Source organism: Plectropomus leopardus, chromosome 17 (genome assembly GCF_008729295.1).
Source record: "Plectropomus leopardus isolate mb chromosome 17, YSFRI_Pleo_2.0, whole genome shotgun sequence".
In the NCBI taxonomy this organism is placed as follows: Eukaryota; Metazoa; Chordata; class Actinopteri; order Perciformes; family Serranidae; genus Plectropomus; species Plectropomus leopardus.
This window is the reverse complement of record NC_056479.1, coordinates 6923877-6950010: the sequence shown is the minus strand read 5'-3', so window position 1 is coordinate 6950010 and position 26134 is coordinate 6923877. Positions and strand designations below refer to the sequence as shown.

Here is a 26134-nt window from a genome sequence, read left to right as displayed (position 1 = left end):
GCATAGTTTGGCGATGAGATGTAAACTTGCATCCATTTGTCAACACATGCATGCCTCATAACATGTTTGTCTCATTGTCATATTTCATCTAAATGAAAAATAACAGCAAAATATGCATTACAAAAGGTGACACTAATTCATAGTAATTTAACAGTTTAGGAATTGTAGTGTATGTTTTTTTTTTCACAGAAATGCCTAAATATACAAATTATGGGCAAACTTCATGGAAAACACCCACTAAGCTGTCAAGCCTAATATTATTTTGAAAGTGTAAACCGGAAATCGTATGTATCTGTGCATAACTTGACACAAGTACGCGAAGAGAGGCGGGCAACGGAGAATATTGTTACTTAAATATGTGCCTTGGCAGCCACCGTCCCCTGATCGAAAACTGTTCACTTAAATTGTAGCCTAAGTGAAAGTGGAAACGTGGACGGGATAAATAATTGATTTTTTCTTCTTAAATTAGATCCTAAAACACATAGTTCAAGAGTAAATGATTTAATATTTGTTGTATTGCTTTTAATGACACATCCCTTTATGCTGTCTTCTTGGTTTCAGCCTACTTGTTTGTGTGTGTTTAAATAATTAAAACTGCTTTTACATCAATAATTAGGGTGGAGTCAGGTAATTGGGACCTTATTTGTAGATTACCATGAAAACCACCTAAAAGGTTAAAAAGATAACCTTGAGTGTTACTTTTAGATCTTGTTTTTGTTCTCTACTATATTTCTATAAAGTTGACTTATGAAATGATTTAGAAATAAAGACTTCAGCTGAGAACACCTTGAGAACCTAGGCAAAACGGGATGGTCGTATTTGCTTGTTTTATAAATGGTTAAATTCCTTTTATTAGTTCCATCATTGATTAAACCATCAATGAAACCTATATTTATTAAACTTGCCATGCTTTTAAGTGACAAAAATTCTAAAAATGTCTGTAATATTACAGGGTTGCATATACAGTAGCATAATTAGTATTTATGACCCTTTGGCAGCCTGAAAACGTGCTGTTTTAACTTTAGAAAAATGTCCCATTTTAGGATTTTTTTTGTCACATATTACCAGAATGAAAAGTAAAGTGCGTTGTGAAAATATGTCTTCTGTAAGTAAAACATTGGATAAACTCTGACACCATTTTGTTGTTATACCCTTCTTTTAGCTGCAGTATTACTAAAATGACAGAATCAACATACCACACAGCTTTCTTTGCAAGTTCTGGGACCAGGCATTTTTGTACTCTTTGCTCTGCCCAAACTAGTTATCTCAGACCAAAACACATTATTGTAAACCACATTTGTTGTACCAATGCAGTAACATAGAGGATTGACTGCTAATATTTAAAGAGCCCACGATGTAAACCCCTTCACCTTGCAGATACTACAAAGGAGAGTGATATATACAGGGTATGCCATTGTAAATGCATATGATGAAAAAAAAAGTGGAGAAAGAGGAAAACCTCAACAAAAATTCCCTCCCACCCTCCCACTCCCCCACCGAACTGCCCATGTCGGTTGTGGCCACATCATGCGAATAGTTAAGCACATATACAGACAATGGATAAAGGTAAACATTTAACTACAGCATGTTGCAAAACAGATAGTAATTGGCTACAGCTTATAAACATCGTTAACTCACACAGCTGTACCAGAAGTTGCAACCAAATACCCTAAATAAACACACATTTATCTGATAAGTTATTTTATTAGTTTGGTCATTATCGAAATGTAATTTACAAAACAGTTATACACAACTCCTTGTGAAATTCACAGAATTCATTTCCACACATGGGATGAAGAAGAGACATAAAGACGCTCTATCCACAGGCAGATCTTTTTCATTGTGGGATTGTAGTATAAAGGGTCTTGCGTGCCTCTGTGATGATCAAAGTGAATTTAGTTTTATCTTTAAATTTTCCGGAAGATGTTCTGATGTTCCCAATCAGAAAAAATAAAAATTTAAATTAAATCATGAGGGTAGGGCTGAGAGCTAAAAAACGTTGTTCATGAACTTCAGCAAAATGACATCAAAATGATATGAACATATTTTTTTCAACTCTTGCTGATCTTGATTTTACAAGCAAATTCTATTTTAATATCTACAGTAGCCAGTAGTTAAGTTTTTGTTGTATATAGGAATTTGGTCTGATGTAATGGTTATAGTAGAATATATTTAAATGTTGTTATAAGTTTATTTTGAATACAGTAGCCATATTATGACATTAATATCGATAAAAAACATTTTTTTTTTCTGAGGTATTGTTTCAGAAATATTACCAAAAATATTACCAAACGATACAGGTGATAAGCAATAATGACAAATATAATTATCATTAATTACTTAGTCATTACCTTTTATTCTTGCAATTGTGCAATTCATCACTATAAAAACTACAACAAGAACTACAGCCACTGCAGCCAGCCCAATGAAGATATTTTGAAGGATTTTCACATCTTTACCTGAAACAAAACAGAAAATACAGAGAACTTATCCACATATGAAGTATATGTTTTTATGTTTTTGCTGATATTTCTAGACTGATGTTTCACATTACTTGAATTTTGGGCAGATATCAAATATCTGTATATAGTATATAAAGGATCATCGTGTTATTTTTTTGTCACTTGGCTGCCTTTCCCCTGAAATAATCTGGTTTTGCAAAACAGCAAAACCTACAGCAACCAAAGAACTGCCTCTACTCAGCTCTAAGTCACATCAACCAGCCACATGATGGTGCTATAATTACTGTTACATTTTGTCCAGGATCGTCTGAACTGCGTGGCCCAGACACAAAATTTTCCTTGATGCAGTCAGTGCTGTCAGAAATGCACCATATAGCACCAAATGTGGATATATCTGCTGCTGGTAAGAGTCCCTAACAAATGCACTTTTTCCTTCTGTTTTAGAAACATTTACCAAGAACTATGGTACCAAGCTATTTTAGAAAATTACAGAGCCTTTTTGTTTTAAAGATTAAGAATGACAGGTTTATGGCTAAGTTTTACACACAGAGTAGGAAAGTCAGAAGATATTGAGGAAAATAACCTAGGATATTGTTGTGTTTGGCCCTCTCATTGCATTTATTGGTAGTAAGAAAAATATAAATATTATATAATAAAATGCCAGCATCGTCCTTTGATGATTTAACCCCAGACACTCTAAATGTCCTTTCTTAAAATTTTTCCAAAGTTACCATGAGCAACACCAGATCTACTTTCTCGTTGTAACCTACAGTAGCTCTATGTTTGATTTGGACATTTGTGAAGTTGGAAATGATGGATGAATAGCCTAGTAATGAAGGAGCAGGTGTTGGAGCGACACACTTTCGAGGCCACGGGGAGAGACTCATTAGTCTGATATAAACTCACCCTGAGTAGTAGCGCTAGTGACCAGCATGTGCTTGGTGGCATTCAGGTGGCCGTCGTTGACCTCCGGCTGGATGCCCAGGATGTGACACATCAAGGGGTAAATGTTCACTGTCTCAAAAGGCCCCACCTCCAGGTTCTTGTGAAATGCTGGACCCACTGCCCTGAAGAAGGGCTTCATGTCCAACTCTTGGTTGTCAAAGCCGTGCTCACCCTTGTGGAACTGAACTGGGAAATACTGCAAGGACACAAAGAGACAGATGACATTGCATGCTTGACCCAGTTTGTTAGATTCAATTAGACTGTAACTTTTATAAGCCAGTGATTTTAGTATCAGGATCTTATCAGCAACAGTCGTCACATCTTGGCTTACTCTTACTTAGTCAGCAGAGGGAGGTATTGTCCAAGTGAAAGAGTTGTTTTCATAATGTTGAATGAGGGGCAATTTTTTCTTTGTGACTTCCAGTAACCAATGAAAGTGACTAAATGAGAAGTTTAATCCTTTCTCGAAAATTTCCATTTTCCTAAAATCCTCATAATGCATGCATTGTTTGATAATTTCATAGTATGTTGTCTGTTAATCACCAACAAAGAGTGATATCTGTGATATCAGTATGCAGAATAGCCAGTTATCTCAGCAATTATGTAACAGCCTCAGCACGCTAATCCTTTTCTGAGATCAAACTAAAAGGAGTTTAACTGGCCATAAAGGGAGAGAACAAAGTCTCAGATAATACAGTACTGATTATGGCAGGTTGTAACCTATAGACTTTATATAATAGTTCCATCAGTTTATTCACAGGGCTGGTTATTTCCTCATGTCGGCATATGAAGATATGATATGATGATGATATGATATGAAGATATCAGCATATGAAGACATTTTATGATTTCAGTTATTTACTCTTTAAATTAATTCATGATTTGTTGGTTCTCAGTGCTGACTGACAAATTTAGAGGCAAAGTTACCACCCAGTGGAGTGACTGAGTGTGGAGCCAAATGAAAATGCCACTTTTGAATTTTGAGACATGAATGGCTTCATGAAGCATTTGAGAGCACTGCATGTCATCAGACAGGACTGGATTATCCTGAGGACGTGCAACTCCACTTGATTGAAATTGTAATGTTCTAAGATGTTCTAAGAAGTTTCACCAGTTCCTGTGAGCAAAATGCAATTGGTAATTTAAGTATTTCTGCAATGAAGACTTGAGGATATTTTTAGAATAATCTGGATGGCACTTAAACATTGTTTATCTGGCTATTTTCCTATATCAGTATATCAGTGCCCTTTCATCTTCATCTTTCCTTATAACCAGTTAATAGTATAATGGCATAATCATTAGTAGCTGATGTCAGTACTGATGCAATTACAGTGTGAAATGTAAATGTTGTAGCAGCTTTCATTATTAGTAGACTCAGTATTTAAAGTAATGTTTTCACATTCTGCTGCTTTAAAGCTGCACTCAGCAGCTTGGCAAGTTGATAGGCACAAATGGCAACCTGAGGTAACTGTTCACTTTAAAGGGTAAATCAATAGGACTTGCAGTGGGCAGAAAACTGCTGCTTCACATCTCTCTATGGTTGTAAGCTTTCCACCATGATGCATTTCTGGCTAAACCCAAGTCAGTGATGTCAGAGAAAATGTGTCTGACCATTGCTATTGCCTCTTAGTGATTGGGTAGCAATTAATAGTTGTGTTACTGCAAAATGCTTTCCTTTAGCCACCCAGGTCTCAAGCCACCAGTTCTTGAGCAATGAAGATATAGAGGAAAACTGGACTCTATCTGTCAACGCACCCCATTGATCACATATCCAGGGTCGGCCCATAAAATGATGGGGAGGATGCGATCATTTTTGGCAAAGTGGAGACGCTCTGGCATTTCATCCTTCTTGTACACATGGAGGTGTGGATGGGCCCCCTTCAAAGCATTGTAAACCTTATCCAGCCTGCCCGGCTTCGGCAACAGCATCCCAGAGGGGCCGAAGTCCACAAGGTGAAAGGACAGGTCACGGAATGAGAAGCCCGGGATCTTGCTCAGGGTGATCTCTTCCACCAGACCATTTCGGTACACTGTGGTCATGCCATGGTCTGCAGTTATGATGATGTTTAGGCGGTCGGTAAGCAAGTGCTGTTCAGCCGAATGTCGAATATAACCCACTGTTCGGTCCACTTGCTTGACCATCTCCCGACGCTCCGGGGAGTCTGGGCCGTATCTGTGCCCTGTGCCATCAGGCTCACCAAAGTACAGGGATACGAAGTCCAGATCCTGGTCTCTGAACCAGCCCATCACCTTGTCTACGTTCTCTTGCCAAGCGGTTTCGTTCTTGTAGTCGTAAAGCAGTGGCTCCACTTCCCGCACCATAGCAACCTGTCCCTGGTAACTGGAAGCCGTGCCAGGGAAGTGAAGAGAGCCAGCTTTAAGGCCCTGGAAGGGCAGGAAAAACATACATTAACATCAAACCCACGTACATCTATCTGACATGTTAACAAGCATGCAGAGAGCTGATCTGCTCATACTGTGGGTCAACATACAAGGAAACAAAATTAGAAGTCTCTGGATTTTCATTAATTTTCTGAAACCTACAGCTGAACCTTTTAAGCAGCAGCTGTGATTTGTATGCAGTTAACATCTATACCTGCCAAATAATTTGCAGTATAACTGCGGTGATCTACCTGAAATTATTCAGCAGCCCCTCAAAGCTGTTTTGTCAAGAGAAATGGTTTCTAGTGCTGTAAACTGCAAAACAGTCTCTCACAGTGATAAGATGGAAATTGTGTAGCACAAACCTGTCTCTGTGCTGTGATCCAGATAGGCAGAGTGCCATTGTCCCACCACTCATTCACAAACTGAGTCTGATAGTAAGGCTTCTTCTCGGTGCTGGTGATGTTGAACCACATGTTGTGGATTACCCCATGATTCTCAATGTAGCGGCCTACAGAAGAGAATCACTGTCAAGTCTGCTTGCACTCATTCATAGCGTGACACATTCACATTAAAAATTCTATCAACTTAACGGGCTGAGTGGCATGACGCTTTTGGACAAGGTCTTATGACCAACTTCGGAGATTAGAGGAATTTAATTTCAAGGAAGTTAAATTTCTTTTAGCTGGCACTGATGATTTGAGAGTCAAAATAAGAAAGGGAGCAGAGAATTCTTCCCTCAGTCATCCAAGCATAATTATCTTACTCAGCTATAAAAGCTGTTGGACCTTGGGACATTCAATTACAACTAATTCCTTTTTTCCCGTGGCTTTTTTTCAATCCCAGCAAAGTAAACTCAGAGAGGTTTCCTATTCTGCCATGATATGCAGATCCCCTGCCAACTGGATCACTGTTGTAGAAAATGAAACACTTTACCTGTCAAGAGGGTGAAGTGTGTAGGACTGGTGATAGTGAGGTAAGGAGGTGTGACATACAAGGCTTTGACTCCATCCTTGGCCATTTTGTCGAGGTGCGGCGTGTCCACATCCCGGTCATAATCCCACCGGAATCCATCGAAGGAGATCAGCAGCACCTTCTGTCTCTGTTTGTTCGCCGGAGCTCCGAGGATGGCCGGGGCCCAGAGGAGGCAGAGACTCGCAGTCCACAGCATGGCGAACACAGGCACTTCTCAAATCTTTACTGACTATATCCTCCAGCTAACACTCTCATTTACAAGAGGATCCAACCTCTTGGCATCCCACCTGAGGTTTCTGCAGCCAACAGCTCCCGAGCAAAGTTTCACCGACGTATCTTATCTCGGAGATTGGACAGACTTATCGCAGCGTTTTCTACATGCGGCCTGATGATGTTTATGAGTCAATTTTACGACTGGGACTTGTGTTCACAGTGAATTTCACCCCCCCTGTTTTGCTCTTGAGGACTGGCAGTAAAGCAGATTAATCTCTCCGGGCATCATGGCTGTTTGTTTCCCTCTAACTCGCTTGTTGATGCTGTCTTTCTGTTTGCCTGCCTGCCCGTCTGTGTGTCGGAGTTTCCTGTGAATCATTGACAATGGGGGAATGACACTTTGATGGGTTTCACCTTGAGTTGGGATGGTGCATGATTGATCTGACACCAGGAAAATGAAGAGGAAAATGAGGGTATATATCTCTTCGTCAGCTAGCAGTGGTCTCTCGGGAAGAAAATACCCTAATGGACATATTCATTTTAATAACTCTAATGTGTATATTAGCCCCAGGATATTGTTAAAAGATCTTCTAAAATCTAAATTGATTTTTTTGGCAATTGTCATGACGATGGACGAACTGTTAAAAAGTGAACTGCAGCCTCCTCAGTGCTTCAACTCAGATCATACTCTGCGTTCTCATCCAGACATTATAAATCACTACGTTGTGATGTAACCTTATCAACGTCCATCAAATTGCTAGACAAGCTAACTCTTCAAATTTGTTCTTTATTGTGTGTGTCCTTGGCAGAGGTTCAAGGGAATTGTCCAATCTTTATGGAGATAAGGGATAACATTCATCAGCTTTCATTTACCTCATTCATATTCATTAGCTTTCTCATATTAACTCTATCCGCTCGTCTCCACTGTCAGCAAGATTTGGAGGAGTGTTTTGGACTGCTGAGACTGGCGCGAGTCTCAGATCTTTGCTATGAGAACTTTATCAAACACACACACTCTGAACTTGAGGGGCAAGCAAACTTTATCTGACCCTCTCAATCCTGCACAGAATTTCCTCAGGGATTCTCACATTTTTCTTGAAGAAGAAAAGTCAAGATTTTGCCTTTAGCACTCCCTGCTGCCTGTACACAACCACTGCAGTACACCATCCCCAGATGGAAAACCAAAACAATTTCATCAGTTTGAGTCAGAGTAAAGTACTAATACACAAATTAGGAACACTGTATTTCCCAGGCTGAAGATGCAGCATTTTATCTTTGAGCAAAGTTTCTGTTACTCTAAACTTCTGTTTAACGTTTATGATATCTTTAGACTGATATCTTTATTTGTATTAGATTTAACATCAGTATATTCTCTGAAATATTAAAAAGTAAATGCTACATACTTCTGAATCTGTTTCTCTTACCCAAACAACTCCTGAGTCAACTCACCTCTTTGAGGGAATTTTAGATTTTGTTGTAGTTATTTTAAGTGTTGGACTCTGGAACAGCAGTAACAAACTCCCACACACCGTCTTGCTTATTGCTGATTTATTTATTTTACTGGACATTTCCAAAACAACTATCACAATATTTCCATATACTGTACACACATGCACATACATAAATGCAGGGCAAATCATCCAACTGGAAGAAGACAAAAAGACAATAGATGAATAATGCTAAATCTATGCTATTGGGCATAACAAATGTGATTAGTGATTTAACTGATAAGTTTCAAGGTACTTTATTTTCTCAGCTATTAAACAGATAAATCATTATGTAGAACTACTGTATGTATTAGACAGTCTTTGAATTTGTGTTGTGTTGCAATGTGTTTAGTTGAACTGTGAGTATGAATGTTGTGGATGTGTATTTATGTAATCTAGTAAATGAAATAGTTTTATTGAAAATAATAGAGACCCCTGGAAAAGTAGCTATTGTTTAACACAGAAGCTAATGGGGATCTTAATAAACAAACAAACACAGCATTTAAACAACATCATATAACAACCCAGGCTGTTCTCATTCACTATGAAAACTCATACCTATAAAAAGTAATGCACTGTAATTCATATATAACCTACATAATTGTGGGCCTTGAGGCTATGATGACATGACCTATGCCCTGCAAGCTGTTCTCTGATAGGAGTGAGGGAGGAAGTCAGGTCGTATAGTATAAAGAGTGACAAAGTCCATGTAGGTAGGGATGTTGGGGAGGTGAATGGGTCAAACAAACACAGGACTTTAATGCAGTAGACTGGAGTTCGTACCCTGTGTGAAAGCAAAAGTCAATATTGAGATATTTTACATTATGTAGGTACCTTACGTCACACCATCAAATAATGTCACATCATGTCAAAATGTCATGTCATCATGTTAGGCACTTGAAGGGGTTTTCTGTGGAATTCAGAGCATACGAGTTGTCATGGAGGTGACTGAGGCAGTGGCTGGCAACTAACAGTGTTAACTCCTTATACAGTGGCAACAGTGCTAACAGAACTAATGGTGTTAAACAGGGGGGACCGGAGGGTGGGCACTATGTCTCTGCGATGCCAGCATTATGATATCAGCAATAACAGGCGTATGAGTGCAGTGCAAAGTGGCGGCAATGAGCTAGCCCGTGGGGTACAGACATGCACTGACATGCATGCATGCTTACACTGTGGTTGGATTGACCACAGAGAAATTCAGAGTACAGCACACAGTGTGATTTAATCCTCTGCTCAGGATGCCATGTCTCCATTGTATACAGTAATGTTCTAAATGTCACATAAAGAACCTTTAAGGTAATATGACAGTGGCCAACCAAGATTCTTTCCCCTAACTAAACCTAACCTAATTTTAGAGATTTCATACAAACTGGGGGATTCACAATTTATGAATGCTTATATTTACCATCCTTGAAATAACGTCATGCTGTCTAAAGAATAAGGAAAGTAACAGTTGATATGGGCATAATCTAACAGCTCTGTCTTTTGCTCTATGTATCATTTACCAGTTGACCTAATTTGGTGATTTTAGATTTTTGATGGCATATTGTCGACTCTTCAGAGATTAGAAATTTGAGATTTGGGTAACAACACAAACCCCAAAATGGCTGTTTTTTTCATGAGGCTGTTAGCCTATTTACATTTATCTAAAGTGCCTCTGAATAAACATGCAGAGTAAAGCTGCTCTGTTTCAGCCAGAGAAAATGTAAGTAGGTGTTTCAGAGCTTTATGCCTGGATGTAAGGATTTATTCTAAGCTTTATACAATAGACCTAGATGTCAACAGAGTTATGTAAAATTGTGCTTTTTTTCTTTTCTTTTTTTCTTCCTAAATGCAGTATTTGATTTTAACATTTGGAGTCAGGGAAGTTTTAATCACCAAGTTTTTAAAAGCTCTTATGTTTATACTAGTGAGGTTAAAAAACATTAACTAACTCATCCACAATGCCCTCTTAGATCAGACTTGCTGAGGAAAGAGAAGCTAGACATACAAGTGTAAAATACATAAACACAACCATCCTTTAAATTCTTAGCTGCATCTGTATTCTGCTCACTTTGCAGTTTGAATGGCAAGCTGCTTCTCTCCCTGCTGTGACTGGAAGTAGACCATCAAGTTCATGCCAGCGTGCGAGATCGATGTGTTTTGAATTGTGAGCAAACAAACTTTTAATGCATGAATGGCTTATTATCCGGTTACATGCAAATAAATCCAAGCGTAAAACTTCAAACCACAGGAAGACTCCACTGGAGGTGCACTGTACTCTCACATATAGTTCTCACTAAATAACACCTACAGATGTCTTTGATACCACAACACAACTGCGGAACATAGTTAATTGCCGTCATGCTGGATAAACCCAGTATTTAATTTTGGTAGCAGCAGCTTAAACAAGATTGATTATGAAATATTGATCATAATCCAAACAATCGGACAATCGGAAAAACACGTGCATTTCATTGTTATCAATTTGGGCCAAAATATAAGAGTGTAGACTTCAGCAGAACTGAATGCAGCTGAATTATGGTCATCATGTTACCATTTTCCATGTTTGAAGGAAACACCATGTCAGCCAGATTTTCCATTATAAATCAGAAACAAATTTCTCCTAAATGTTCACTATACATGTAGAAAGATTTATTTTCGCCCCAAAAAAAGACCCTTTTATAAATCAGTTATACGCTTTTTCCAACAAAATTAAACACGGAAAACCCACTAAAATAGGCTATAGACTCATATAGTCCCATTGCCTGTAGACCAGAGTTGTGAACACAGCTCTGCAGCAGACAAGCATGCTGTTTTTTTATTTTATTTATTTATTTATTTATTTTAATTTTTGTAATGCAGCGTTATTGCATCTTGCCGGTAAGGGGGATAGCGCATTTACCCTGGTTTTGTATTTCCGTCGCTGCCAATAATAGCCGGGAGCCGATGAATACTCATGACTACTGCAGAGTCATTTGACCAGGGTGTGAATACAGATTGTAACCTTTCCCATTACATACAAAAGTTGGCAGGTGTTAGTGGCTTTTTTGTGCAGTTGGAAAAGGGGGCTTTAGCCATGCTGTGTTAACTTGAACCTGTGAAGTAAGTTTCACAACAAAAAAAACCATCTGTCTACAAATGCTCACACAACTGGCGCAGTAAGTGTCATTTATCCAGCTGTATGCTTAGTGCTTCTCAAACACATGCATTTTCATTAAAACCGTACTATTTATAACTCAATTGAAAGTAAAACTTACCTATGCTGTCTTCAAAGTCAGACGCCAGTACTAAGTTGTTTTTTTTTGCAAAAAGTGTTTGGAAAATACTGTGCATAAGAGTGGATAAATGAGCAGGCCACAGCAGGCAGCTGCTTTCAACAAAAAAACGCAAAAGCTAAAAGGGAGTGAATATTGAACTTACAAGGTACAAGGTAGATTGATCAGGTGGACACAAACAAGACTCCAAATGAATGATAATGTTGCTCTGTAACTGCTGCATGTGTAAATAAGCAACTCTTTGCTAACAAGTTTGCCAACTTTAACTTCAAAGGTGGCCAAAAAATCAGTGATTGCAGGTTTAAGTATTTTGCTTCACCACTGACCCCCGTGTTGGTCCCATTAGGTGTGCTATTTTGGCACTCTAAAAGTAGTTGGCTCTGTTATAAACCTAAGCACCTCTTCAGTGCCAACTTCCTGCACGGTTGCTGACCGTTGCCATTGAACATAGATGATTGATTCACAATGGTTGCATAAGAACATCATTCATAGCTCCTTCTCCCTCACTCCTTAGTATTTGGCATGTTTTGGTGCATGCTGATCCACCGTGGATCAGGCCAACAGTCTCCAACAGGCCCCCTTATGGTGCAGTTTTATCAGGGAAACAGACCAGATTTCTGACTGGACTTGAACTCCTGGTGCTGCAGAATAACGGCCATGTGCTGCGAGGAGATGACTCCTTCACACCTGTCAGAGAGTGTGCGTATGATGTTGATGGCCCAACACAGTACACACCCACATATGGTCAACATGTGATGACAGCAGAGGGCTCAGGGCAGCTCAAAGAGTCAGAGATCAAAGTGAACATACATGAGAAGCGGATGTTTTTAAAAATCAGCACTTCAAATTGGATTTATCCTCAAACTGACCTTGAGTGTCTGTCTGTATCCTTTGGACTGTATGAATGCTGCTCCTGTTATGCGTGTTGACGTTGATTTGATAACAGTGAGATTAACATTTAGAGAGGGTGGCAGTCAGTTCCGCCTGAATGGCACAGTGTACGTAACATACTGTATTAAAATTGAACAGCAGGGATATGACAGCACATATTCCTATAATATAGTAGCTCTTCCTCCAGCAGGCCACCAGCATGTAATCATTTCCTCTTACAGTTGCTAACCTACAGTGTATCAGCTTTCCTCTTCATTAATTCCTTATTCGCTCTCTTGAACAGGCCATAGTGTAAATATGAATGTTCTTTCTTTGTTGTTTGTTGCTTGCTGAGGTTAACCAGCACTTATTTAGTGGTAAGTCAGAATGTGAACAATAGGAAATCTAGTTAATGATCAGCTAAAGGCTATACCATAAAATATGCCATAAATAGAGATTATACTGTAGCTTTAGGAAAAAAGTTGATTGTACTTTTACCTTACTGCAACCATCCATGTTTAGTTTACCACATCTGACAAGGGTTTCATGAATGCAAACATTTTTTCAGGGAAAAGCTAGCCTTTTGTGGTAATGTTCATTCATTATCTTTATTATGAATTATGTTGTTTATATTGTTATTGACCAATATTGTGTTATGTATAATTAAGGCTAGACCACTTTGAGCGACAGACTGTCTGCTGATAGTGTCCTCGACTTCCCCTCAGATCCACCCCTCACTCCTCCACAGCTCCAGCCTCAAATATGGTCACTTCTTCCTCCAAAAAACCATAATTTCCAAAATGTAGAATTTGATGATTCAGAACAGCAGTTCACAAACTAATAAGTGACATCACCTTGACTATGTCCATTGTTTTTACGGTCTATGGAACACGCACATTGTAGTTTATTTTGGCTTATCCCACTGAAATGGGTATAGTGGTTGCTTCTATTTATATCTTTTACTCAGCCAGTCTCTTTCAAAGTCAGCGTCAGCTAATTTTAAGCACTGCTTGGACAGAGACGGACAGATTTTATGGCGGCACATCACTGCATCACTCTGCAAATAGGGAGAAAATTATTGTGTCCTCTTGTGTGTTTACATGTTTACATCTCATCAGAACCAAATCAGAGCTGCAGCCAATAAACACCCATGACTACTGCTGCAGAGTGATTTGTCCTGGGAGTGAACGCCGATTGTGGCCTTTCCCACTAATGACAAAAACCAGATGTTTGGGGGCGTCAGTGGGTTTTTGTTCAGTGGGAAAAGGGCTCTAGTGACTACTCTGCTAAGAATTTTACCAGTAGTGGGATTCAAGACGTATCAGTTGTCCTGAGGGTGATGCTATAGTGTCCTGAATGCAAACGATATTTCCTGGCAAAGATTTACTTCTTAGTAAATTCCATGCCAATCTTTACCTTCTTTTCATATTTCTTGTGAATTTTTCATGTGGAAATCTTTGCCTGACAGTGGTGGGCATACTTTAAAATCAGCCTCCTGCGGCTGATGAAAAAAATGCGAAGAAAATATATTTGTATTGAATTGCAAATATTGCTTTAACATATATCTGGAACCAAGAAGGAACATTTATATTAGCAGAGGACAACACTGATGAGCCAACATGCCATATGCAGTAAGTAGTAAATGGCCATTATTACCCTGAAATATGTCTAACCCTAGCCTGTGTACCATATGTGTGCACTGTGCATGTGTGTGTGTGAGACAGAGAGAGGGAGAATTAAGGTGAGAGAATGAGTAAGAGCTGGGAGCAGAGTGGAGGAGGCTCAGGCTTGTGGAGGCAGCTAGGCTGATTTGCGGCTTCATTCCAGCGCGTGGGCCCTTTCAGGCTCTGTTGCCTGTAACAGGTTGACGTGATAAACTCTGTAGCTGAGCCAGTCAGATGTGGCACAGTGGAGGCGCCCTCCTCCTCGCTCCTCTCCCCTTGGCCTGGTGTCTCATTGTGGCGCTGTGGGGCTCCAGTGTGCTGGCATTACACTTTCACACAGCAGTAATTGATTTCTTTAATTTGCTTCAAGAGAAACTGTTGTCAGCCAACCAGGCAGCCATTTTTCAGGCCACTTTAATTAAATGCCAGGTCTTTAGGTGTGATATGAAATTCGTTTGGCTCCTCTGATCTTCTACTCCTCAGACAATTCATTAACATTTTCGTTTCTGCCTTTATGTTTTATACAAAGCTTCAAAAAGGAGCTCATCAGTGACATTTCGGTTCCTGCGCTATACATTCAATCACATATTTAAGTGCATTTAAACTAGAGATTAAGTGCAGTGTGGCTGTTTCACATGAGATAATACAGAGTCGGTAGAGCCTCAGTCAGCCGAGGAATTCAAGAGAATAAAAAAGCAGGCCTCCAGTTGGGTCTCTTTTATTGGAGGTTCTGTAATATATTGTAACTGTTTCAGGTTACTAAACTGTACCTGAAGACAAGGCGATAATAGAATTAACTGCAGTGAATGTTAAACAAAGATTCAGGTCCATATACCTTACTTTTCTAAATTATTCTCACTTTAGCAGCTACATTAATATATATCCCTGGTGAACAGGGCTCATCCTAATGGCTTTGTCTCTTTCACAACAATCAAAAATGCCATAAGCCCTATCATCTGATGGGAATTATAGGTTTAACAGTATGGAATCTCTTTTACATCTCACATGTAATACCTGATGAAACAACACAGGGCAGGTGTATCTTCGGTCTAGAGCAACAGAACCATTTATTTCAGTCATAATAGCAGGGCAGCAGGCACACCTCCCTAATAATATCCTGATGCCTCCCCACTCGCTCTGACTCAGAGATCTTCTGAAAGGCCCCTCTCCACTCATCCTCTCAGAGTGGCCTTCCTCTCATGGAGATGAACAGCAGCTGCCTCTTCCTGCCTCCCACCATACGTCAACACATCAGCACCACTCTGCCTGCCTGCCTGCCTTCAAACACCAAAAAATATGAGGCTTGCTAAACCCGAAAGAATAGCCTGCTGCAGTCCACATTACAATGGCTGATATGTATTGACAAAAATACCTTTGGCTGGCAAATATCTTGGTTACAGCTAGACTGAGCTTGCAGAGCAGAATTTTGTGTTATAGTTGTGGAATTGAGTGGAGAATCTTGGGAATGTATGAACATTATTTTGGAGCACAGGGGCAGAGATAGAGGGGGATTGTTCTTTTCTTTTTGCAGAGGTGAAAGTAGTTTAAATTTATATAAATGTAATCGCATAGCTTTTGGTTGGTCCACCACTTTGTTCCAGATTGAAATATTGAAAAAACTTTTGAATGAATTGACATTTATTTTGTACATACATTCATTACTTTCATAGGATGATCCAGAACTTAAGTGATCACTCTCTCTTTTCCTGTAGCACCATTGTGAGGTGGATATTTTTGATTTCAGTTAAATATCTCAACAACTGCATGTTGGATGGACTGTCATAAAACTAATTTACCAGAATAAAAATGTATGGTCCCCAAAAGATATAGAAGATAGCATCATAATAACCTTGATTTCCAATGTTTCATAGCATCGCCATTTAGTCAGATTGAAAAAAAAATCCAAAAAGGACCGCACAGCTTAAGATGCCACAAAACTTGCACACTTAAGACAAAAAGAAACTGTGAAATTCTCAAAGAATCTGCAAAGAGTGAAATGCACCCTTAACTGCACTGCCAAGCAAAGAGCATCTCAGTGCTCCTGTGCTATTTGTACATATTTATTTATTGGGTTATTTGGCAAAAAATGGGACACTTTTCTATGCGTCTGAGCCTCACTGCAAAAACAGTCCAATTCACAAAAGACTGGTGCCAGTAGCCACATGCAGTTACAGTGAAATTATTAGCGTTTAAAGAGAGTCGTATGTAACTAAAGCACATTTAAATGTTTTTCTCTGTCATATTTAAATTCCTTGCCTGAAGTTTTGAGGGAATGCCTCCAAACCTCATTGTTCAGGACCTGTAGCTGTTGTATTCAAATTTCAGTTCCCTTTTTCTCTTTGCCATTTTTCTGCCTACTGTCTTTCTTGGCGCAAAGGCAGCATTTATTCTTTGCCTCATGGATTATTGCAATCATACACAAAAAGAAAGAGCAAATTTGTCTCAGCTGCCAAACTTTATGGGTGTGTTTGCGCTATAATATCATTAGCACAGTATCTTTTGTGAATCTGATCTGAGACAGGGCAGATAGCTGTTGCAAGTGATGCACAATTCAAGTCACTGTCAGTGGCCCAAATCCATTCTTTGTGAATTTTTCTTTGCAATAGTGTTTTCACCTTCCCAGTGAAAAGTGACATCTAGATGAGGAATCTTAATGACTTTGGAGCTCTTCTGACCTTTCCTTTAGGACCACCATGAGGCTCATATTTGCAGTTCTAAGTGAAATATCTCAACAACTATTGGATGGATTGCAATAGACATTTTAACTTTGCCCAAGACTTGGTTTATGATCAACTATGTGGAAAACCAAAGTCGGCTTCAGGTGTACTTTGTGTACTTTGTGTTTAGTGCTAATTAGCAAATGTTAACATGCTAACACCGTGAATCAGAATCATTCTAAAATGACAGGCACATGCCCCCATTTCTCTGTATGAAGAAACAGATTTGCCGCAAGGTGTATCATGGAGAAGCAGTGAAGTTGCTGCTGCACACATATTAAGGGCCTGACACATCAGTGTCGGACCATCAGCGTCTGTGAATGTAACAATAGGAAACAGCTGATAAGTTATTTGTAACTTTCAAACATGTTGAAACATTTCAGTTTCTGATGCACACTCTACTGAGGGCACAGTCTGCTGCCTTTTTTTTTTTAGCAGGTCAGATATGACATCTTAATACATGCTTGGAGGTCAATCAGAATCTTATGGCCTGTATGTCTATTGTTAAGCTAGCAATTAACCAGTTGGCTAAAAATGAACGTATGCACATTTTTTTTCATAAAAAATAAAAACTGGGACACTCAATTTCAATGGTTTCATTTTTAATTAATGATTGTTGAGGATGAATGGTGTCAGTTTCATAGTTATTCAATACATTTGACCAATGCATTAGTAAATTTATGGTCATGAGTATTATCTATTATAGCCTTTTCAAATAATCATAGTTTTAATATGTAATGCATTTAGTTAAAAGGAGTGTATTTATATTTTCTAAGACAGCAAAGCCTTTATCATTTGTGAGTATTCATAGTCTGAGGCTGCGGCTTAGAGGATCGTCTGCTAATTGGAAGATTGGTGGTTTGATCGTCAGCTCCTCCGGTCTGCATGTCTAAATATCCTAGGGCAAGATGAACCCAAAATTGATCTTGATGGCTGTTCTATCAATGTGTGATTGCGTCTGATTTATTACTGAGAAGCAGGTGTCACCGTGAATGGTAACCTCAGCGCCTGTGTATGATGTGTGTGAATGGTCTAATGTGACATGTAGTGTAAAAGTGTTTTGAGTGGTCAAACGACTAGAAAAGTGCTATACAAGCGCAGGTCCATTTACCATTTCTGTAGACTCTTCTGGTCTTCCTTTCTTCTCTGTTGAAATAAAAATTTGTTGCCCTGAACTTATGTTCATAGCCTGTATTTCAACTGAGCATATGTTAAGAAAGGAAACTCTGGCATTACACAACGAGTTGTCTGACAAAGAGATCTCCAAAGACTGAGCCTAACCCTGGATGTCCAAATGGATGTGGCTGCGTCGCACTCCACTTAAGCCTTTCAGACTCAGGGGCGTTTTCAAGCTGTCTGTTCTTTTGTGTTGTGCAAGAATATTGAACACACGTTGGCAGCTTGTTTACACAGCACGCTGTCTAATCTTTATTTTGTATCTGTATTTCCTGCATAGAATTCTGTCTATTAGCAGAGAGACGAAACACTACAATTCTTTCTTCTGCTTCACAGACCTTGGACTAGTCACATAAAAAAAGAAAAAGTGAGTGCTGCATGGGCGTAAAGACAAAGTCAATAACTATGAAACACATCGTTAAATATGAATGTTGTAATAAATAATGGCATTTATATACATTGACTGGTGAATTTCGCACTGCTGCTCCAGCAAATATAGACCTAAACATGGTGGCCAAAAAAACTAATTACCTCGACTATAAAAAAGTTGTCCACCCAAACATGTTGGTTTCTGAGAAACTGGAGACTCGTGGTGCATGCAGTGTCAGGACTTCATCCCAAATGCATTTGAAGAAAGGTTTTCATCTGGAAATAGAGCTGGAGGTATTGTAAATGGGACATTAAAAGGAATCCCACATCAATTTCCCATACCAAATGCTGCATAACAGGAGTCATTTTGACAAAGTAGCCGTGTGATTATTTTTTATTTCCATTTGAAAGCAATTAGCTGAAAGGTCCTTCCCTTGAGTTCTGTGGCAGAATGTGTGGAATGACTCAGTATAATTGCTGTGAAATGAACAGAGTGCCAAGTTGAGAGAAGCATGAAAACCGCAAGGGTTCCCTCTCCATGGAAACGCCCTCTGCCTTTGTCAGTGCACCAGGAAATTAGGCAGCAAGTGATAACGGGGCTTGAATGAGTAACAAATGCAGGGGGGCGAGTGATATTTACTCCATTTCAAGCCATTACAGAAATTGAGTGTTTCCCCACGTCTCACGCTGTGCCTACTGAGTGCTGGATACAGGAGGAGGAGGGTCATTAAACATGGCAGCCGCCAGCGACGTGCTAGAGGAAGCCGGTTGAACAACACAGCGTTAGCACCACCGATGGGCAGGACAGATATAATGAAGCCCAGCGCTGTCAGTGTATGGCACCAACTGATGATACTGATGCCTGAAAGGAGGACAAGGTGTTAGACGAAAGACAAGGCTGAGACAGTGTTTGCAGCTCATCTCATGCCCTTGCCACAAGCTGCCTCCTCAGCTCCTGCCCTAATTGCTGCCTTGCTTGGAGGCGGCTCTCCCTCGGTATGCCTTTCATGCCTCCCTTAATTACGTCAGCCGGAAACCAACGTGATTGTTATTGTCATTACTCTCGTTAGTAATTAAGCAGCTATTGACTCCTTTGCTACATTCAGTCCGTTTGATTAGGCCTGAGGTCTGGAGATATGGATTAGGCTCTCACAATGTTGCAGCCGCGCAACGCTGCCGTCTTTTGTTGGCCGGGAGCCATGCGGCCATACAGATACAGACTGAGGAAGAGGAAGGTGGAGAAGAGGAAGAGCTTCTGTTTACTTTTTGTCATTGAAGCAGACATCCTTCAGCCTGTGTTCACCATGGAGGAGTTGGAATACCTTTGACGCAACATCATTGCTGGACACCGGAGTGTGCACCCTCCCAGAGCTGGGGCCAAATCACCAACGCAGGGATGTCAAGAATCTGCTGAAGGAATACTTGATGGAGGGGAGGAAAGTCATTCTGCATACTGCATAGCTAAAGTTCAGGAGAGCCCCATATAATACAGAAATTATGTTTTGTGGTTGATCTCACTCATACATCTCTTGGTAAAAAAGTTTGCTTGAAATTATTCAGTGATCGCCAGCACAGGTGAAGAGATGAGAAAAGAAACTTCAAAATTCTACAATGCAAAGTGTGAAAGTTTATTCTTGGCCTCAGAAATAGTGGTTGAACAAATCTTTTCTCAAGGTTCACTTATGGCTTTTGCAGTTGCAAGCTCTGTTAAAAGCTAACAAGTAGACCTTGAGTTACTTTTTTTTTTTTTTTTTTTAATCTTAAGCATTACCAACCACAGAATCAGTGTTTTTGTAGAGCCTTTTATTCGACTACCAAATCAGCAGTCAGAAGTTTTAGAAAAGCCTCAGCTGAAAACCTCGATCATAAAAACATGTCTTCTTTTCAAAAGATTTTTAATTCCATTTTAAAGGTGTGTTTGAACATTTTCCAGACCATTCATCATTTAAGTATTTGTCATGGAAATGATCATTCTGAGTACCTCGTTTTTGTCACATTTGCTGAATGCTTTTTGTGCTTGTTTGTGAACGTGACATTTGTCATTTTTGATGAATTGCTTGTTGAAGTGGCACACTTTCAACTGTGAGAGAAATAAAACTTTCTCCAGTAGGCTTAGCAATCTGTGTGAATACCAGTGCAAAGGAGGGATCTTCACAGATCCACTTCCTTTTTATTTATGGCCCTGACACACCAAGCTGATGTTGGGCCATCGGTGAGCACCATCCACCCTGGTCTTTGGGATGTGTTGACCCTTGTTGGCCCTTGTTGGCTTTTTTGGCGGAGCTTGTTAGAGAATGAAATCACTCTGATTTGCAATTTAGCTCGGCGCACAAATGAGGTTAGTAAACAGACAGCTAAATTCAAGAGGGAGTGAGATCAAAACAACCTTGTTATGCAAGGTACGGTTATTTTTATGAAGCCATTGTGCTCTTTCACAGAACCGCTCCTGATGGTTTGTATTATTGTTTGCTAATATGCTAACTGGATAAGTAGAATCCTGTTGGTCTTCCAGTTTCTCTTTTAGACAGACAATCACAGACTACTGCCGTCTGTTAGTACGGAGAGTTATTTCCTCTCAAGGTGGCACAGAGTGTACATGCTAGTTGGCTGTTGGTTGTAGTCTTTGCAGTGTGTTCATGTGCAACTTTTTGGCCAAGACACAGGCAACATGAGGTGACACAACAGTCAGCTTGCATTCTTGATGTTGGTTTGGAGTGCCTGGACATTAAGACATTGCACATGACCCGAGTTGGTACAGATCCAAGTTGTATTTAGGCTTACTTGGTCAGGATGGGATTTCCATTGTATTGCACTCACTGTGTCCTGGGTTGGTGTTTCAATATATATTGCTTTTGGCTCTGATCAAAGAGTGGTCATATTGATCATTGAGGCACAATGTGTTTTGACAGGTGAGCATGAAAATGTAAAATGTGAAGTGTGGGGAGAACTGCTACTTTGCTTGAACACGGCTGCTCATTAATTGTTGGAGCATCATGCTGCTGCCAGTGTCTGTGTTCGCTCTCTGAGTCTGTTCAGGTTCACCACATTTTTCGATCTGGTTGAATTATCTTTGGGTATATTTCATACGCTCTGTTTTAGTCTATGGTGGCAGAGCATGGAATTGTTTGTCTGCTTGAAATAATCATGATATACCCTATATGCATGCAAATATAAAAGCCTGTATCATTTCATTTTGGAATGATTCACATAGATTGTCAGATATAAATTATTGGCTTGTGTAAACACAACTTATCACCAAAGGTGTCACTGAAATCAGAGACAGTCAGATCCTGTGGGTTGCCATTTTATAACCCCAGGGATTCCCTCCCTTTGGGAAAGTGGCAGGGAAGGATGGGAATAATAGTCTGAGTATAGAAGAGGGAGTTCAATAATCGTGCAGGAGTGACAAGGACCCAAAAGCAATTCCTGACTGAGCACTAATCCCCACTTTTTTGTGGGACGCACAGAGAGTGAGATAAGCCTGGAGGTTAATGCAGAGGCGTCTCTCCTCTGTCCTCGGTGGTGACAGCCCCTGACAGGCGGACCCCAGCAGCACGCCTTGTTTATGTTAATGTAGGTGGCCTGGGCCAGCTCCCACACTGAGCAGCGCAGATAGAGACGTCAGAGGCTCGTCAGAGTGGCACTCGCAGCCTCTTGCTGGGCTGCCCAGGATCTCTGCGTTTGCATGTGGGGGGTTGGTTGTGGAGGAGTACCCAGGGTGAGGGAGATGGCTGAGGTGAGGCAGGCCTGCTGGGACTCCCTCCCACCTAATCATCTGTGGATGGTTCATCTACTTCTCCACACTTCGTTTGAACCACAAATGACATCTCAGAGAGCAAGGGAGAGGCAAAAGATTCTGCTTTTAATATATGCGCCTTTGAAAATGTGCATTTTTATACGGACTCTTTCTCTATTCTGTTTTATTTGATAGGGTCAGACCCTGACAGTTACAATCAAAACCAGCTATGCACTGCCAGTTTTGCCTTCATTTTCAATGCACGCGTTGTGTTATTCATAAAAATGGCATAACTGATGTACCAAACAACTTACAGGATACTTTAACTGAGTGTAGAAGAAAAACACCATTTTATTTTATGGTAGAAATAAAAACAATGACTTGTGGCTTTTTTTTAGAATATAAAATGTTGTTATTTATTTTTTTACCTAATATAATATTATATAATATAGCATAATATAAACTGATTTGGGGCTTTTACCATCATGCATCTACAACTATAAGCACTAACCTTTTATTATTTTAGTTGGTTGGTATATTTATCTTCTTCAGTTACAATAATTCATTACTCTACTAAAGTTGTAGTTGGTATTACCACGTTGGTAGTAGTTATAGTTGTAGTTATGGTTGGTATACTTCTATAAAAGTAACTATTTGTCATACTTGCTAAAACTGTCACTATATCCATACAACAATACTTAAGACAGATACTTGTAATGCTTCTAACGGCCTCACCGCACCTGAACAGAAACAACGAATCACAGCTTAGGAGTCTCTAATGCAACTGTAAATCATGTCAGTTACTTCTTATGTACTGCAGTCAAACTGTCAAATATGTCAGTGTTGATCAAATATTAATCAAGGTTTTGTTACTTCATTGCCTTGTTTCTCGCTTAAAATGTTTTCAGAAATGTATTTTAGTGTACTGTTTAGCTGTAAAATGAGAAAGTTGATCCAACAGGTGTGTGGTGAGCGGTGGGTAGTGCGTCTCTAAACTTTTACCAACGTGGCAGCCAGGTCACAAACTTTCTCATTTGAGAGCTAAACAGTACACTAAAATATGTTTCTGAAAACATTTGAGATGAGAAAAATAGGCAACGCCGTAACAGAATTTGATTAATACTTAATCAGTACTGCCTAGTTTTACAGTGTTTTGCCACAGTTGATTCTAGCTAGCTATCCATTTCAGCTGTTGCCATCTTGGCTTTTTGAAGTCAGAAATGACCATATTTGGGCAAAAGGGTGGTGCTGTGGAGGTGCGAAGGGTGGATCATGACTGAGAAGCCAAGGACACTATCTGCAGACAGCCTGTCATTCAAAGCAGCCCGACCTTAGATATTTGTAACTTATAAAATGTGAGATATACAAAAATGAATGGTTCCTTTAACATGGGTTTCTATGGGGATTGACTCGCTGCCTCAAGTAGCCATCCATGTTGGCCTCATTTTTCAGCTCATTTCTGACATTGTAAAGACTACATGATTAGAAATCAATCAATAATAGATATTTATGTATATCCATATGGCTGATATGAGGAGACCCGAGTATCCTTCTTTATTTATGACTAATGCTAGTCTCTGATCCAGCCACTTAGGAGTTTTCCATGATTCTACTTAAACTCGGAAATGGAAACTCTGTACCTTCTGGTGTAGCTGCCCCGTATCAGTTCTGCTTTGAGTGCACTTTGCAGTTTGTGTTGCCCCATTGTTTATGTGTGTGCTACTCTGAGGTATCATTCTCATCATATGCCTTGTCTCTCACTGATGAATGGCTGTGCTTGGTGACCTGCCCCCCCCCCCCCCCCGTTTGTGTCAGTGTGATGTAGGGCTGACCCGTGAAGTTGGGAGTAAGGTGGGGGACATTGAGACAAATGAAGGGTCAGAAATGTGTACCAAGAAGCTTCTCCTCTGGGTCTCCTTCACCCCCGTATGCTCGACCCGCGTCAGCCTTTCATTCTAATCTGATGATAATGATATTTGCTCAGGACGACCTCTGCTTGCACAGTGTAATTACCCCCCCAGCTTTCTATGATCTCAGCTATTGGAAATCGATGGGCCATAAGAGGGCCCCATCAGAGCTTATTATTATCACTGCTCGCTTTTCGTTACGGCGCGATCAGATTTAATATATTGTCGAGATTTTTTACTGCATGTTTTTCCTCTTTTTGTATTTTTTTTCTTTTTTTTTTACGTTGACTACTATCAGTGTGATAAGTCAGCATCGGGCTATTTTTTGAATAGTTACTAGTTATAGTTGTGCTTTGTACTGTGCATTGAGTATATTTTTGATTGTTTTCTGTTTGTTTTTTTATCCTGCAAAGATAAAAATCCCAATAAAAGACAATCAAAGGTTTAATATCCTAGCCTAATCTTAAATTTTCAGTCTGTTTTTTCTTTATGTCACGCTCCCTAAACTATCTGCTCCGTACACACCAAAACAGCTTCTGTGGATATTGTTGAGTGTTATTTTGTCTCCTTAATAGCACCTTTGGCTTAGTGGCACTCAGCAGTACCACGCTTCTCCATGCATCTGTGAGTGGATGCCTATTTAAAATTGGTTAGGTGAATCTGCTCTGGATGACTCCCTCCATTAGCTACTCATCCAGGGTTAAGTACCCTCTGGAACAGACGGCACTAGCCATCAGGTGACCCTGCCTCTGCACTGCCTTGATTGAGACACTTCAGTTGAGGCCTTGCTGCCGTGACCTTCCGAAAGCCTCCTGCAAATAGACCTTTCTTGTACTGCCAAGGGTATGCGTGTGGTCCACTGATCTGGACATTATTGCCACTCTTTCAGCCTTATGAAACCCAAACTTGTTATTTCAAGAGTAAAGCAGTGTCTTTGCAGTGACCTTCGCGCTTGTTATTGTCAGTCTTGTCAAAGAGATAAGAGGATCACAGGTGAGATTTCATCAATGAGGGTAAATGGGGGCTGAGTTAAGACACACTTTTGGGCCCAAAACTGGGTCTGGCCATACAATTAAACACCGACAATGTTTTTTCTCTTTCATTTCAAAGACAAGGGGCCTTGAAAGCCTGCGTTCTTTATTTATCATTGTTTGGATCGGGTCATAGTTTGAGTTGTATGTCTTAAGTCACACTCCCACAGCTCTTTTGAGCAGCAATTTCCTTTTATTGACCCTTGTAAAGTCCTTGGCTCTGTAAACATCTAGGGACTGTCATGTTTTTATGAGCTATAGGAACCTAATAACATAGCAATCAGCATTTATTTGAAGACGGTACATTTGTGGGTTTTCACAAAGGAATACAATGTGACTCCGAGCGTGCAGGAGATCCTCTGACCTCTGAATAACAGCGATAGTATCTCATGGTCACAGAGTCTTCAGGAGGTTGCAAGACAGATTTTGATGAAACAAACATTCTAGACAGAAATATGAAAAGGATTAAAGCCAAAGGAGACAGGGGGTCAAAGGATGAAGGAGAGAGGATTGGAGGTGGTCGTCAGCGCCACGGACCGGTTGTAAAAGTGTATTTTTAGCCCAGGACAGAAAAGGTGACAAAGGAGGAGAGGTGGAAGTGATCGATATGTTTGTGCAAAAGGCAGAGGACTGCCGAGACACAACAGTGGAAGTCATGAGTGAAGCAGTCCCTCAAGGGGACGGCAGGCTCGGCCAATGTGGAGACACAACAAATGAGGAAATGGTAACAGCGAAATGGCTGATGAGCAGGGGGTGCGCAGGGAGTGCGGGGGTGCTGCTAAGTGACAGGAAATATTTGTTATGAACAAACTGTCGGCCATTTGGACACAAGTCCAGGTTTCTTGTTACCAGACTGAGAATAGATGAAATGCAAAGAAATATGTTGGCATGAACTAGGTGAAGTTTGCCCAGTTCTATTCTAAGGGAGGAAGTAAACATG

General features: G+C 40.1%; 2 protein-coding genes across 2 annotated transcripts in view; one reads left to right on the top strand and one right to left on the bottom strand.

The window, feature by feature from the left end:
• Positions 1-26134, top strand: part of LOC121956111 (RNA binding protein fox-1 homolog 3-like) — a 546203-nt gene that overhangs the window by 12244 nt on the left and 507825 nt on the right. The window lies entirely within an intron of this gene.
• On the bottom strand, positions 2348-6960 carry LOC121956211 (ectonucleotide pyrophosphatase/phosphodiesterase family member 7-like). The gene is given in 6 exon segments (XM_042504344.1): positions 2348-2376; positions 2379-2459; positions 3369-3603; positions 5163-5792; positions 6155-6300; positions 6726-6960. Coding segments are annotated over 6 exon segments (1356 nt in total).